The sequence below is a fragment of the Ptychodera flava genome, chromosome 1, assembly GCF_041260155.1.
Source record: "Ptychodera flava strain L36383 chromosome 1, AS_Pfla_20210202, whole genome shotgun sequence".
Lineage (NCBI taxonomy): Eukaryota > Metazoa > Hemichordata > Enteropneusta > Ptychoderidae > Ptychodera > Ptychodera flava.
Genome location: NC_091928.1, coordinates 47,251,744 through 47,265,504, shown reverse-complemented (window position 1 = coordinate 47,265,504; position 13,761 = coordinate 47,251,744). Strand labels below are relative to the sequence as shown.

Sequence of the window (13,761 nt, the reverse complement as noted above, 5' to 3'; positions counted from 1 at the left end):
ACTGAAGGTCCCTATCAGTAAATTCCGTAGACTCTTTCAGTCTTGAAAGATGTAGTCACAAAAAAATATGAAATGAGCACAGACACTTATTTCTTTGACCATCATGTTGTAAAGCTGCACTACTGCATACATAATACTCTCTAATATACCCCAATCATTGGGTTTGTAGAGTATTATGTACACATGAGGAGGGCTACAGGTTATTCCAGCATGATGGTCTGGGGAAACGTGTGTCTGTTGGGATGTGCTACATCAATATCCACAGGTCTGTCCAGCGTCATTATACATCCATGCCATACATTTTGAATTCAATGAAATGTGGTATTATTACTTTACTCTCAACAATCTTCTTGTACTATGACAACCTGGCAGCCACTTTTTTAACAGACCTAGATCAATTTCATTTAATCAACTGCACTGTGATCAACTGATATTGCCCCAAGGCAGCAGTCTTATTTCAAGTTTATCCAGACCAAGTAGTCAGACATGGCTTCTCTGATTTCATTTAAAATTGACAGTGTTTGTGTCATGCATAAATTCTACGAAAGAAATGTGAGTTGAGAAGTACAAGAGCCATGTGAATAACAATAACAAAGTCTCCTAGCACACACAGTTAAAAGAAAGCAAATTCTGAATTTTTTTTACTTTTGTGTCATTGATGTCAACTTCCTCACAGTAATTTAGTTTGTTTATCAACTATTGCACAGTAGAAAAATTTACCAACAATTCACCCTGATTTGTATCTTTGAGGTTTGTTTTTTATAACATCGTCTATTCTTCATATTAACAATAATTAAAACATAAAAAAAATCTTTAATTTTATCAATGAGAAGTATGCTGAAAAATGGGACTCTAACTTACAAGATCATCATAAAATTGCTTCAGAAGTAACAGTTTAAAGGCCCCTGAGCTGTAACTGCAAAATTGTCAAACCTCAAGATACCTTCCAATTTTCTCAAATATTCATCGCTACTATAGACATCTCACAATATACTCATTAACTAGGCCTCAACTGTAAAGTCTCCCTCCACATTAGCGACATGTTGGGGCTAAAAATGAAAATATGGTAGATGCACCTTTTGGCGAACTTGCTGTTGAAGTTACATGGTATAGTTTTTTCTGTACAGAGTTGGGAAACTTACTGATGATAATTGTGGAAATGTTTTTTGAAAATATCAAACTGTTCTTACTTTATAGGAACAGAAGTACAGCAGTAAGGTCAATCTAGGTCTATTTCCCATGTATAGTAAACCAAGTTAAACACATTTTTCCTTTGCAAGTCAGATTTCCCTTTTGTGGTGTTAAAAAGTCAAAAAGCAGCCACTCTTCATTTTATTAGTGTCATGTACAAGAAATATTTCTACGGTTACATTTTTTTAATTTACCTCTGTCAGGTCCTATGAAGAAGTTCATGTTGTGAATGTCATCAGCATGTATAAATCTAGAAATAAACATGTTATTTGAAACTTTGAATGATATATTTGTTGATCAACACAATGAAACATAAAAGCCATTTGTACAATAAAACAAATAATCAGTGTTAAAAGTTGGCCAATAAAAATATTGATTCTCAAATTTATTGTGTAATGTACTATTTATTTCCCCTTCAATAACTCCCTCCTGTGGTACTGCCTAATAGTTTCACCCATAGTTTTATATCCTACACCATTAAAATGTGCCATTGATTTCGCTTTTAATATTTCATTCAACTTCTGTTCTTGGATTAATTACAGTTGACACCTTACCTTCATCAAAAAGATATGCTATTTTGTTAAGAGAATAACCTCTACAGTTGTTGCCCGATTTTTTACATGTTGACCTTTTTATTTTGGGGCTTCCTTGGCTGTAGACTATAGGGAAGCCCTATAAGTGTCAGTGCAGTCCAGTCCTAGGCTCTTATCTCACATCTACCTATAACCTATGGTTTTCAAATGGGTGCCATCGTTCTATCGGTAAGTGAAAGTTAATGACAAAGACGGATTTGCACCATTTTTTCATAGATTTTTTTATTGCTGAACACACAATCACTGTGTAACCTTCCCCTTTAACACATATGAATAGTCATATTTGACCTCCTAGCTGACCTTCAAAGTATGCATGCAATGGAATTTGGCGTGCTCCTCCTTAAGGAACCTCTATAAACCATGCACCTTTGTACATAAAAACAGTTTTCTCAGTCATTTCAGTGCTTGGTTTAGAAAAGTTTTACTGTATTTAAAACTTTTGATATATTTTAAGGTTCCAAGACAAGAAACACACCCATTAAAACTAAGAATTGTGTGGCAAATACTAGGATGGTAACCCCTATAAACTATATACCATTGGAAAGCCTAGATATGTAGCAATTCAGCTATGCTAATTTTGTTGTCATTGTTTACATAAGGATCACGTGACAAGAAATTAAAAATCCCTATCAAAACTCAGTTTTTCCCTCTTGTGATAAAGCTGTAAGATTTCTACATGAATTTTTTTAATGAAATATGTGTTTTTGAGCGATTCAAATCGTCTTCTAAAATATTTAACTGCCAATAACTTTTGAACGAAAATAGATAGAAAAAATCACAGAAACACTTTTGAGAATACTATATCGGCTACCCTTGGTGCAAATTTCAACCGGAAATATTGCAGCGTTATCACAGGAAGTGGGGAAAACTGGTTTTTGGAAGGGTATTTAAATTTACTGTCACGTGATCCTTGTGCAAACAATAAGAATGAAATGTCCATAGCTCAGCTCCCCAATATAAATGCTTTCCAATGATATATAGTTTATACGAGTTTTCTCACTCTGTGTTTGAAAGAAGAGACTCTGCTTGAAAGGGACTGTTTCTTGTCCTGGATCCTCAAGTCTGTAATTTTCTTTGTAATCTCTACCCTGGTACAGCTGCTTGTTCTACAGAATCCTAAAATACACAGTGTATTGCTTTTCCACAGAGCTTGTACATGTATATCTGTAACAGTCATTGGTATTGTTGAAAGAGAACATTTTTTAAAAATATCCCTTAAACCACTAGATTACATATTACTGATATTAATAAAACACACAATTCATTCTTAACAGCTGGACTAAGGTAAAGTACACATACTTGGGTGCTCTAGAGTCTTTAGGAAAGGCTGCATTCATTAAAAATACCGGTTGTTAAAGGCATGCAAAATTTTGATACTCTTTACAGACTTTACAATCAATATGCCAACATGTTTCTCATTTTGTTTTTTGAACTATTGCAGTGGTACAAACTGCAGCATACATTCAGCATTTTAACACACTTGATCCAAACTCTGTTGTGATTTGGCAAATGTTGGATGGATCATTGTGGAATCAGGTATCATTTTTCAAATTATAACAAAACTGGTGACAGTTCCATCAACTGTTTCATAGATGGCTTTGAGAGCACCACCTGTAAAAATGGAGGTGTTGCCTGCAATATAGATATGTGATAATGTAGATTTTTCTTGATTTGTAATATTTTCAAAGGAAGAAATCATTAAGAAAATGGATAAGTTGTGTTGTAAAACACATAATAACAACTGTATTTGGGTAACAGCATACCTCTGCATCCCCTTTGGCCTGACGGAAACAGACTACATGTACTTTGGGGGCAACTTACAGTCACTAGAACAAAAAAAAGGTTCAATTTTACCATACTGTTACAATATGTCTATACTGTTACATTATATGCCAGCTTTTTCACTGTACAATCAGGACATCAAAATACTGCCAACAAAGGTGCAAACACTGACATACAAGTCAACTCCATCATTATTAGATGGCCCCAATGGGTCAATTGCTTCACGGAGCCTTTGAAGGTTTTCACAACTGAGGTGAAGAGTGTTTTCACTTTCATTTTCTTCATGATTCATATCCAGCACTCCAATCCTGCTGTGATCACAAATTTCACTAACATGTTCAACACCGTATGTTCCACTATCGATCACTGGGGGGTCATATAGGTCTTTTATGGCAGTGTTGTTGGCATTTTCCAATGCAACAACACTTTTTAACCAAAGCTGATTGGGTGTCTGACATTTTTCACTACTAAGGGGATGCTCATTCCAACCCTCTCTAAATACTTGCAAAGCTTGGTTGATTCTAGGTACAAACACATAATGTAGGCAGAATATATCCACAGCATTGCTAGGATCAAGTAGGACATCACTTTCCATTTTATAGAATAACTCATGAAAATGTTGAATACTGTTCCTGTATGTGTCTTGATGTAAACGTTCTATGCGTTGATTATGGACTGACATACCAGCTATAAATGAACCTCTACCTTCACCCCTTGTAGCAAGCATGTATGCTGCAACATCAGAGTTTTCTTGGCCAAAGTCAGATCGTACTCTTGAAGGTACACCGTACTGTATTGTAGCATTATAAAATGCCCTAAAAACAGTTGCAGCTGCTTTATTATTAGCACAAGTCAGGTACACAGCAACCCTTGAGTAACCATCTATGCCACCATGAACATACAATTTCCAACGTTGCAACTTTTCAAGGCCATCTGAAAATAAAAAATTATTATAACAAAAAATACTGGCAATGACACTATGCAAGTACATTCTAGCAGTTTGCATATTATCAGCGTGATTTTAACCCATGAAGAACATTGCTTACAAACCAAAAGCAAAATTTGACAGCAATTCACTCAAAATAGTTAACAGAGACTACAGGTCATAATGATGATGCAAATGATCTATCTATCAGACCTGCAAACAATGTCACAGATGTGAGCCCTGATGGTTCATGAATAAATTTAGTTGCTGACAGAATTTGGCACAAAATATGATATTAGGGTTGGGCAAGCGTAATTTAGCTCTAAATATACCTCAGGGGAGGCTGTTACCTGATAGAAGTCATTTCTACCAACCACAAGTCATGCGACAGGTCTAAACCATTATTGTAGGGGAACAAGCACATATTGTTGACATTGTCACATTTTGACAATCGACTGTAATTTTGCATATCTTTTGTTCTCTCTGACCATGAACAGACTGTATGCCAGCTACATTGGATAAACTGTCTGTCACAGTCTGCTGATTGTCCAAATGTCAAGAGGTCAACAATGCTTGTACCTGTAAGATAATGGTTTAGACCAGGGCATGTCTTTTAAAAATGGCAGGAGAGATCAAAATCACTTTCCTGAAACCATCCAGGCGAGTGGTAGGTGAGTGATTTAATAGGTCCCTTAAAAATAGTCACGTGAGCGAAATTTTTTTTTTTTATTTGTATTTGTATTTTCAAAAGTATTTTGGTCGTTGGAGATGTACATGTAATCGTAATAATGAAATAAAAGCCCAGGCGTTTCTATGAAAAACTGCACAAGAGTACTCAAAGATTGCAAAATGATGACAGATTATTTCTATTTTCATTTCGTAAACTTATTGTTACCCATGTATTGCAAAATAACATCAAGCTGTTGTGCAGGTTGGTTGGTATCTACGCAAGTGGAAAATTGCTCTCATGGATTTTAATTTGTGCAAGTGGTAGGCGAGTGGAGTGATCGCTCTCCTCAAAAGGCAGTGGTCTATTAGACCTGTTGATGTCATAAGCGCTATGATTCAAATGCATAGAGTTGAGGCCCTCAGAATCAGTCTTTTCTTTGATTTTAGCAAAACTGTGTGACTTGTGGTCGGTGGAAATGACAAGTTGCATTGGGTAACAGCCTTCCCGTTGGGGCGCACACAATTACATGTACAGACCATGAGCACTGTACCTTAAAAAAAATTAGTGTTTCTGGTAAGCAGATGGGTCCCTAGTTCAAACCTCCTGGCCCTAAACTTATATTTCCTTGCTAGAGTTAAAGATGCACTAGCTATATCTTTTGATATTTTTCATTTTCTGATTTTAAAGGGACATTAGCTGTAACTTTTGACTATTTTTCCATCATTTTGGTGCTGTGTATCAATAGGCTGGGTAAAATACAACCAAAATATTTAAAGACCTGCATGTACATCTACCTACCCTATTTCTCTCAGGAAACAAAACTTTATTTTTGGTCTGGACGATAACATCAGTTTAAACTGGTACATACATGTAAATATTATAAATGTGATAACATACACTTACCAATGTGCCATAAACTCTGAGCAGCTTTCACATTGTACACAGAGTGTTTGGTTCTTGTTTTCAATAGAGGCCATCTAAGAGCTCGTTGAAACGGTTCTACTCTGTTCATACAGTCTCTAAGTTTTCTCCTTTGAATACGAACTCCTAAAGCTCTCAACACACCTTGTAAGATTTTCTCTCCACTGTTCTTAAGTGGTCCCAAACTTTCAACTCCATCATAAGATCATCAAGACTGGCATCATTTATGTCAGTGTATTTAACGTGTTTAGGGCTGCAACCAGTTCTAACTAAACAGTTCCTGACTGTTTGGCGAGAAACTTGAAAGATTTGGGCGATATCAGCTACCTTGAAAGAATTTGACAACATCTGCTTGATTATGTTGGGATCTAATAAGAAAGAAGGTCTCCCTGGCTGGCCTGTATGGACTTTGGGGCAGGCTGCATATGAATGTCTCTTATCCTGGGTTGTTAAATGTACGGCTTCTTGTGCTTTCTCAACCCATTTCTCAATAACACATGTAACGCCTGCTTTAAATCCGTCAGAATATCGACGAGTCCATGGTGGTTTGTATCATTCAAGTTGCACTGAGCTTGCACACAGTGGAGGAGATTGCTACTGAAGTGCAGATGCATTGTCACTCTTTCTACCATGTATTTGATAACCTTCATGTCTCTGGTATGAGCCCTGTAATCACTCTCTCTGAACAGCTTTTACATCACTGGCAAAAGCACACCATTGGTATTGTGGAGTTTCCATGATTTAATGTCCTGGAGCAATTGGGATGCACGTAGACACGTGAAATGGTTTACCTGACAAAATCTCACCACCACTTCAGCTCAGGATGAAGCGTACTAGAACGTCCAACTTCCGAGTGTAATATAATGGGCGTGACCCTATCAAACGTTCCGCCTGGTGATTGCTTGCCTGCCGCGGTAAAACAATTGGTCAAGGGAAAAATGTCGGGCTAGAGCCAGTTATTACAATCGTATTTTTTGACTGATGGGAATCTTATCTTGCCAACTTTGCAACTGGTGAAAGACGCTCGGTACAAGATTAGACGTTTGTTTGTTTGTTCTTTCTTTTCGCTGGGTATTTAGTGACACCGTGCATTTGTTACTGACCTGGTCGAGGCGCTGGGCGTGTGCCCCCGGTCTTGCAGTATCAAGCTAGATCTGTGTATGGATCTTTAGCGCGAGCTGCAGCTGTGTGTGTATACTGGTGACAGTGTGTGTGTGTGTGTGAAAGTTTGTCAATGTGCGCATGCGTGTTGCAAAACGTTATCTGTGCGTGTCGGATCGACTTCATGTTCGTGTGTGCCTCCATCATTCTATATAGGGCCTACATGTGAATTGTTGGGAGTGGATGTGTGTGTGTATGTATGTATGTATGTATGTATGTATGTATGTATGTATGTATGTATGTATGTATGTATGTATGTATGTATGTATGTATGTATGTGTGTATGTATGTATGTATGGATGTATGTATGTGTGTATGTAATGTATGTATGTATGTATGTATGTATGTATGTATGTATGTATGTGTGTGTATGTGTGATGTAGTATGTATGTGTATGTATGTATGTATGTGTATGTATGTTTTTATGTCTGTCTGTCTGTCTGTATGTATGTATGTATGTATGTATGTATGTATGTGTGTGTGTGTAGGTATGTATGTCTGTATGGATGCGTGGGTGTCTGTCTGTCTGTCTGTATGTATGTGTGTATGTATGTATGCATACATGTACGTACGTATGTGTCTGTGCATGCGTGCGTAAGTTTATATGTATGCGTGTGTATGTATGTATGAATGAATGTATGTATGCATGTACGTGCGCGTAAGTCCATGCCTGCGTGCGTAAGTTTCTATGTATGTATGTGTATGTATGTATGTTTGTATGTATGTGTATGTATGCATGCAGTATGCATGTATGTATGTGACTATTAAATGCTTTCGTGTGAATGGGTTCACATATGTTTGTATTAACTTAGGGGCCTATATCTGTATTGTTTTATGTATATATATGCTATAAGAGCTAGCTTTTTTTATTGTATGCGTGATATAATGCATGCAGATGCATCCTTTTCTTATGAATATGTTCTTCTAATGTGTAAAATAATTATTTTACATTTGGCGCCTGGTAGGTAACACCATACAGAAACAGTGCGATGACCCTTACAAATTGATGACAGATTTTTTGAGAGAATGGTTAGAGGTCAGGTTTCCGGCCACAAAATAGGAAAATAACTTTAAGTTACAGCTTCAAAATACATTGATGTTATATATAATTAATTATATATACTTAGTTAATCTCCTATTAAATCAATTTACAAAATATTTACGAAATTATTCTGCCAGCAGAACGTTAAGCCCATACAATGATTGAACTCGAGGGGAAAACTGGGTTTATTTTTTGTGGAATCGAATTGCAGTTAGTTTGGCAACATGAAAATACTTGAAATGACAAATGTTAAAAGACTTGTCTTTTTACAGCGGAAAAGAAATATCACCCTTACAAGAAAATGAATGAAAACCCAAACTCTTCTGAATTGTTAAATTTTAATAATGTCTGAAAAACACAGTTAAGGTAGAAGGGGAAAGAATGATCAAATTGTGAGTTTGTCAAGTTTCTGATGATATCTAGTAAGGCATATAATGCATAGAGGCAAGGAGAGCGTTGCCCTAATGTGATCGGTGTTGAACTTTCAGCATATCTTACCATTTATGATTCAATTGTGCAGCAGAATGATAAGCCATAGCTTGCTAGTCACTTCAGTTTAAACTTAAGTTTTACATTTTTCGGAAAGAAGAAACGTATGAATCAACGTGTGAAGTTTTGAATCAGAAAATCGAATTAAGGTAGTATGCGCCTCGAAGGTTATAGTCGTAAACTTTTGCTCAAACTTTCCTCAAGGAATATTTCAATCATTCTCTTTTAAAATCAATAATAAAAATCGGGGGTAACTGTGCAAAGTTTTGAACTAGAGGAACAAATTACCCCAGCTTTAGATTTACCGATATTTGAAATTCAAAATGGCTGCCGCCACTGTGTTAACTCTATGGAGAAAAATAAAATTTTGGATTTTGGAAAAACTAAGACGGATAAACAGTTTTCTTGGGCCAAGACCTTTAAAATGAACCCCCACAAGTGGTAGATCAGAAAAGGATTGTGAAAGTTTGAGAGTTCGAATATCCGATCCTGAGGCGCGTTCTACCTTAGCTATACAATTTACTAATTCGAAAATGCCGCTAACCCCGTGCCAACTCTGTGGGGAAAAATACCGAATATCGGTCCCGAGGACCATTCACTAGCACTAACCGGAATTACAAGTTTTCAGACAAAGGTGCGCGTAAAGTTGGTCTCCATGACGATACATTGTCAAATTAACACAGTGTATTTGATAAGTTATGACCAGATGCCATACTTGACTCTGAAGCAGAAATACATCCTATTTTAGAATCACTATACTAGTGGAAAAAATTAAACGAAAAGTAGTTCGTTAAACTGTTAGCAAAACCGGGAAGATCGCATGTAAGTATCAAGAAGGTCTTTCAGTAAACTGGATGTAAAGGGCGATATAAAATTTTGTAAATTTTAAAACTTTGCGTCGATGAAAATTGATTTTTTCCCTCAGTGATGCTGTTTCTTTTGTCACGTGATCAGCATATAGCTTTCAATCAGCCACTTACAATGCAACCTGGGTAATAAATCTGTGCGTCAACTATAGAAGTCAATGAGGTACTTTACTCAAAATGAGTCAATTTCTTGATTTGTTAATAAAATTATAATTACTCAAGGTCAGTTACTAGTATTAGTTTGATCGATTGATTTGTCGAACTGTGAATCTCTCTCTCTCTCTCTCTCTCTCTCTCTCTCTCTCTCTCTCTCTCTCTCTCTCTCTCTCTCTCTCTCTCTCTCTCTCTCTCTCTCTCTCTCTCTGAAACGTTGAAAAGAATCACGCTGGCATTCTGGTTATTTCGTGTAGACTTAGTATTTCTTTCGTACGACGTTTCGCTGTAAAGCGACAGCTTCTTCAGGTACAGCTAAACAGAGTAATTAGAGTGGTGCAATGTAGAGATCTCAGTATGCTTGTAAATTGCAAGATTTGTTCCTGAAATTTGTTCGATTTAAACAAAAGTCAGTGTTGAAGACTTTGAAAATGCAGTGATTGATGCAAAGATGGAAGTGGGTTTGACTAAAAACACTACATTGCAATTTGAATTGGAAAGAAATGTCTAGCATACGAAAAAGAGCATGTCTGATAAGCTATTGGATTTATTTTGATGATACCGGATGAGAGATAAGGGTATGAATGAGAACAAAGGAAAACCCCGAATTTACACAGTTTTAGGGGGTGTGTAGAGGGCGCTTTACAGGTAATTGCAAAGGAATGTGGGAAAACGTATATATATATATATATATATATATATATATATATATATATATATATATATATATATATATATATATATATACCATTAGAGGCATAATATAACTAAGCAAAATTAACCTTGTATACAGATTACTTCATTGACAGAGGTCACGATGTCAATAATGAGTGTAGGCCATAACCAGCTACATGTAGCCCATGGTTTGCACGTAGAACCATCACTTCAAGACCGTGGTATCGTAGGGAAGGGCAATATGAGCAGAACTCAGTATCGGGGTAATCATCTAGACGATATTGAGAAATTGTCATATTAGTCTTTTAGTATGTAAATATACGATCAAATGTATTTTGAACCAAGTTTAAAGTTGAAGGTGTGAGTCAAATTGTTCACATTTGCGCTCACGTTACAAATCGTAGCACCCTAGTTTTCCCCTTTCCCTACGCTTCACCGGGAAACCTCCCTGCTCCCACGTTTATGACTTTAAAAAAAATTCCCCACCCCAAACTATGTAAGTGCTAGCGCTCCGAACTTCTCTCAATTGGCTATACACAATCACTCCTCCTGCCTGCTAAACTGGCTTGTTTTCTAAGTTTCCCGCCGACCAAAGAATATTTTCCCCGCTTGTTGAAGAGAAGAATAGCCAGCCCGCTGATACGAGAGAGAAAAATTGCATGCTCAGACACAAATTGCAACTAGAGATTTTTAAAACCTATTTCTAGATATTTTGTTTTGCTCCATGTAACCTACAAATTTGCCACAGAGACGTCAAAAAGTCGAAGACAAGATGCTAAAGATACATTTCAAAGTATCCCGCTTAAAAAAGAAAAACAAATATTTCAAAAAAAACCAAAACATTCAACAAATCCTAAAACATATTAAGACTAAATTGAATTTCTTAAATAAGTCTAAATTAAAATGATGAAAAATAAAAATAATTTTGTCAAAGCTTATTTTGACTCCCAAGTCTCAGACTGACCTTTGTCCTTGACTTACCATTAAAATGGGTTGCCATCGCACTTGCTGAAAGTCGTACCCACAGATGATAATTTAGGTCTTGCGTTTGGGCATAAAATAGGGTCTATTTTTAACATTCTTTTCGACAGATACATAGATATCGTACTCTCAGGGTATCAATGTGCCTTTTTGGCAACTATTTATATACTTATGGTCTTTGGAGCCAAATAAGGCCAATTTTCTTCAATGCTTATGTCCGGGCCTTGGAATAGCAATGGGTAAATTTTAAGTACAAAGTGTTTAGTACAAAGTGTTTATTTGCCATAGAAATACGACGTACTATGTACAGAATGTCAAGAGTGGTGTGATATTTAAAAAATATCTAAAAAAAATGTAATAGTGACATTTCTGCAGAAAAGGTAATGCTATATAATCATTGGAATGTGATCTATGGCTGGAAAACAGGAAAAGCTTAAGTGAAGCTTGCATCATCTGTTTCCCATTTAACTGTACAGAAAGTAAGCAAACGTAAAATACAGAGGGCTTTTACAATAAGTAAACAAAATAAACTTGTAAATTAACGCACGGTAAAATGCACAGTGTATACTGACTAAAACAGATTAATGTGGAGAACTGAGGCGAAAAAATGAGCTATCAGAAAGAACAATAAACACGTAACAAGGAGAAAAAGAAAAAAATGTAGCAAGGTAAATTTGGTGGATCACTGATTGGTTATCAAGTAATCTTTCAATTTCGCTTTGAAGCCGTTTCTACTAGGTATGTTACGGATATCATGTGGTATCTCATTCCATATTTTGCAACCGTGATAGTCAAAGGTAAATTTGCCCAAAGTGTAATTCCTTCTAGGGATGAGAACATCCCTTTTTGTAATTAATCTTGTTTGGTAATGGTGCTGTGGGAAAGAAAAATACTCATCAAAAAATACCCATCGTCCGGGTAATCTGTTGTGAAAAAGATCATGAATAAATGTACAGAGTTGGTATTTAAACTGGCTGTAAATGTCAAGAATCTATGGAGGCTGGCTCGGGCTCCCAATTATGCAAGTTTCTCTTCTCTCTGTACCTTGGTTTTTCTAAATCTATTTATAAAGGGTAGTTTTCTATTGAGCATGCGCCTACTTTTCAAATTTTCCAAAGCTCTGCCGATCTCGTGCTCAATACACTCTTCAAATTTGACGAGAGAGCTATTTAGACCGAAAGCTACGACATAACAAGAATTGAAAATCACAAATTTCCGCCGCCAGACTAGTCGCGATGTGATATCTACTGGTTGGCTCAACTAATTATGACACCATCAGACATTATTATAATGTTCCAAAAGGAACGATAGCTGTAATCTCAGTAGGGGCAACCAATGAGGCTGTTTATGTAAAGGGATTTCTTTGGTGACACGATTTTCCCCTTCTGTTGGCAGGAGCAGTTTCTTCCCGTTAATCGGAGGAAAGCCTTTATTCATTCTATTGCTCAATCGTTGCTTGGAAAAAAAGCCCGGTAGGCAGACAGAAAGTGTGATTAGGTTTTTTTTCGGGAGTTTGCCGATAGGCAGTGAAGAGATCTGGTAAACGATAAAGCAGTGGGGACATTTGGAGTAGGAAGGCTATGGGGAGTCTTTTTGTTTGATGGGGAGAGGGGATACCGGAAGAGGGAGAAATTTTCAAATCGTTGCGACAGGCAGCCACAAAATGCTAATACTTTCCCCTAGTAATTTTAATTTTGTTCAGAATACCTTTAAATATCATATTTTATATGTCAAACAATGTAAAGTGATAATTTATCAAAATCGATTTGTTTGCTGCCCTCAATCGATATAGATGTTGCTAAAATTGTTTCTGCAGATCTAAAACAATAAATTAATAAAAAACTATCGCGTCATTCATAAATTGTCCCCTTCCTCTCAAGATACTGGTCTCCAAAGAATATACAGTAGTTCTCGTGGAGTTTAAAAGTTTGATTTTTACGGATGTTTGCTGATTGAGACTTATCTAAAAGTTTTATATTTTCACAGCATCAATGACTGCTGTACGTCACATAGTCTTTTAAAGCTAATGGATATTAACCTCAAGGAGAAATGTGAATGTCATTCTACGACCGATCACGTACCCTGTGACGTGACGAAGAGAGCGTTCACCCGCGCTTGTCACGGAAGTGGTATAGGGTCGAGTGTCAAAGGGTTACTGCCGGGCGGTGACACTCACTGGAAAGGCTGGGAACCTATGCTTATTCCGCAACATTACAAAACACCCGTCAAATCTGGGATTTTTCAACAAAAAGACACCTTTATAATGTTGGGGAAAAATGAACCTGAAAACACCTCTAGTTCATAAAATTTAG

The 13,761-nt window shown here is 36.6% G+C and overlaps 1 protein-coding gene across 1 annotated transcript; it reads right to left on the bottom strand.

Annotated features, from left to right (window-relative positions):
• Positions 1–1,980: 1,980 nt before the first annotated feature.
• On the bottom strand, positions 1,981–7,317 carry LOC139139535 (uncharacterized). Its single transcript, XM_070708451.1, has 2 exons — positions 6,065–7,317; positions 1,981–4,499 (listed from the first exon to the last, which is right to left on the bottom strand). Exons 1-2 carry the CDS (start codon positions 6,171–6,173, stop codon positions 3,697–3,699), a joined length of 912 nt encoding a protein of 303 aa, XP_070564552.1. The 5' UTR covers positions 6,174–7,317; the 3' UTR covers positions 1,981–3,696.
• Positions 7,318–13,761: the final 6,444 nt, after the last annotated feature.

What these genes read in the sequence shown, in the direction of transcription:
- LOC139139535 (XM_070708451.1), bottom strand. Translation starts at nt 6,173, where the DNA reads ATGAACAGAGTAGAACCGTTTCAACGAGCTCTTAGATGGCCTCTATTG. An exon ending in TCAGAGTTTATGGCACATTG is followed by an intron (nt 4,500 to 6,064) that starts GTAAGTGTATGT and finishes TTTTATTTTCAG; the next exon opens with ATGGCCTTGAAAAGTTGCAA.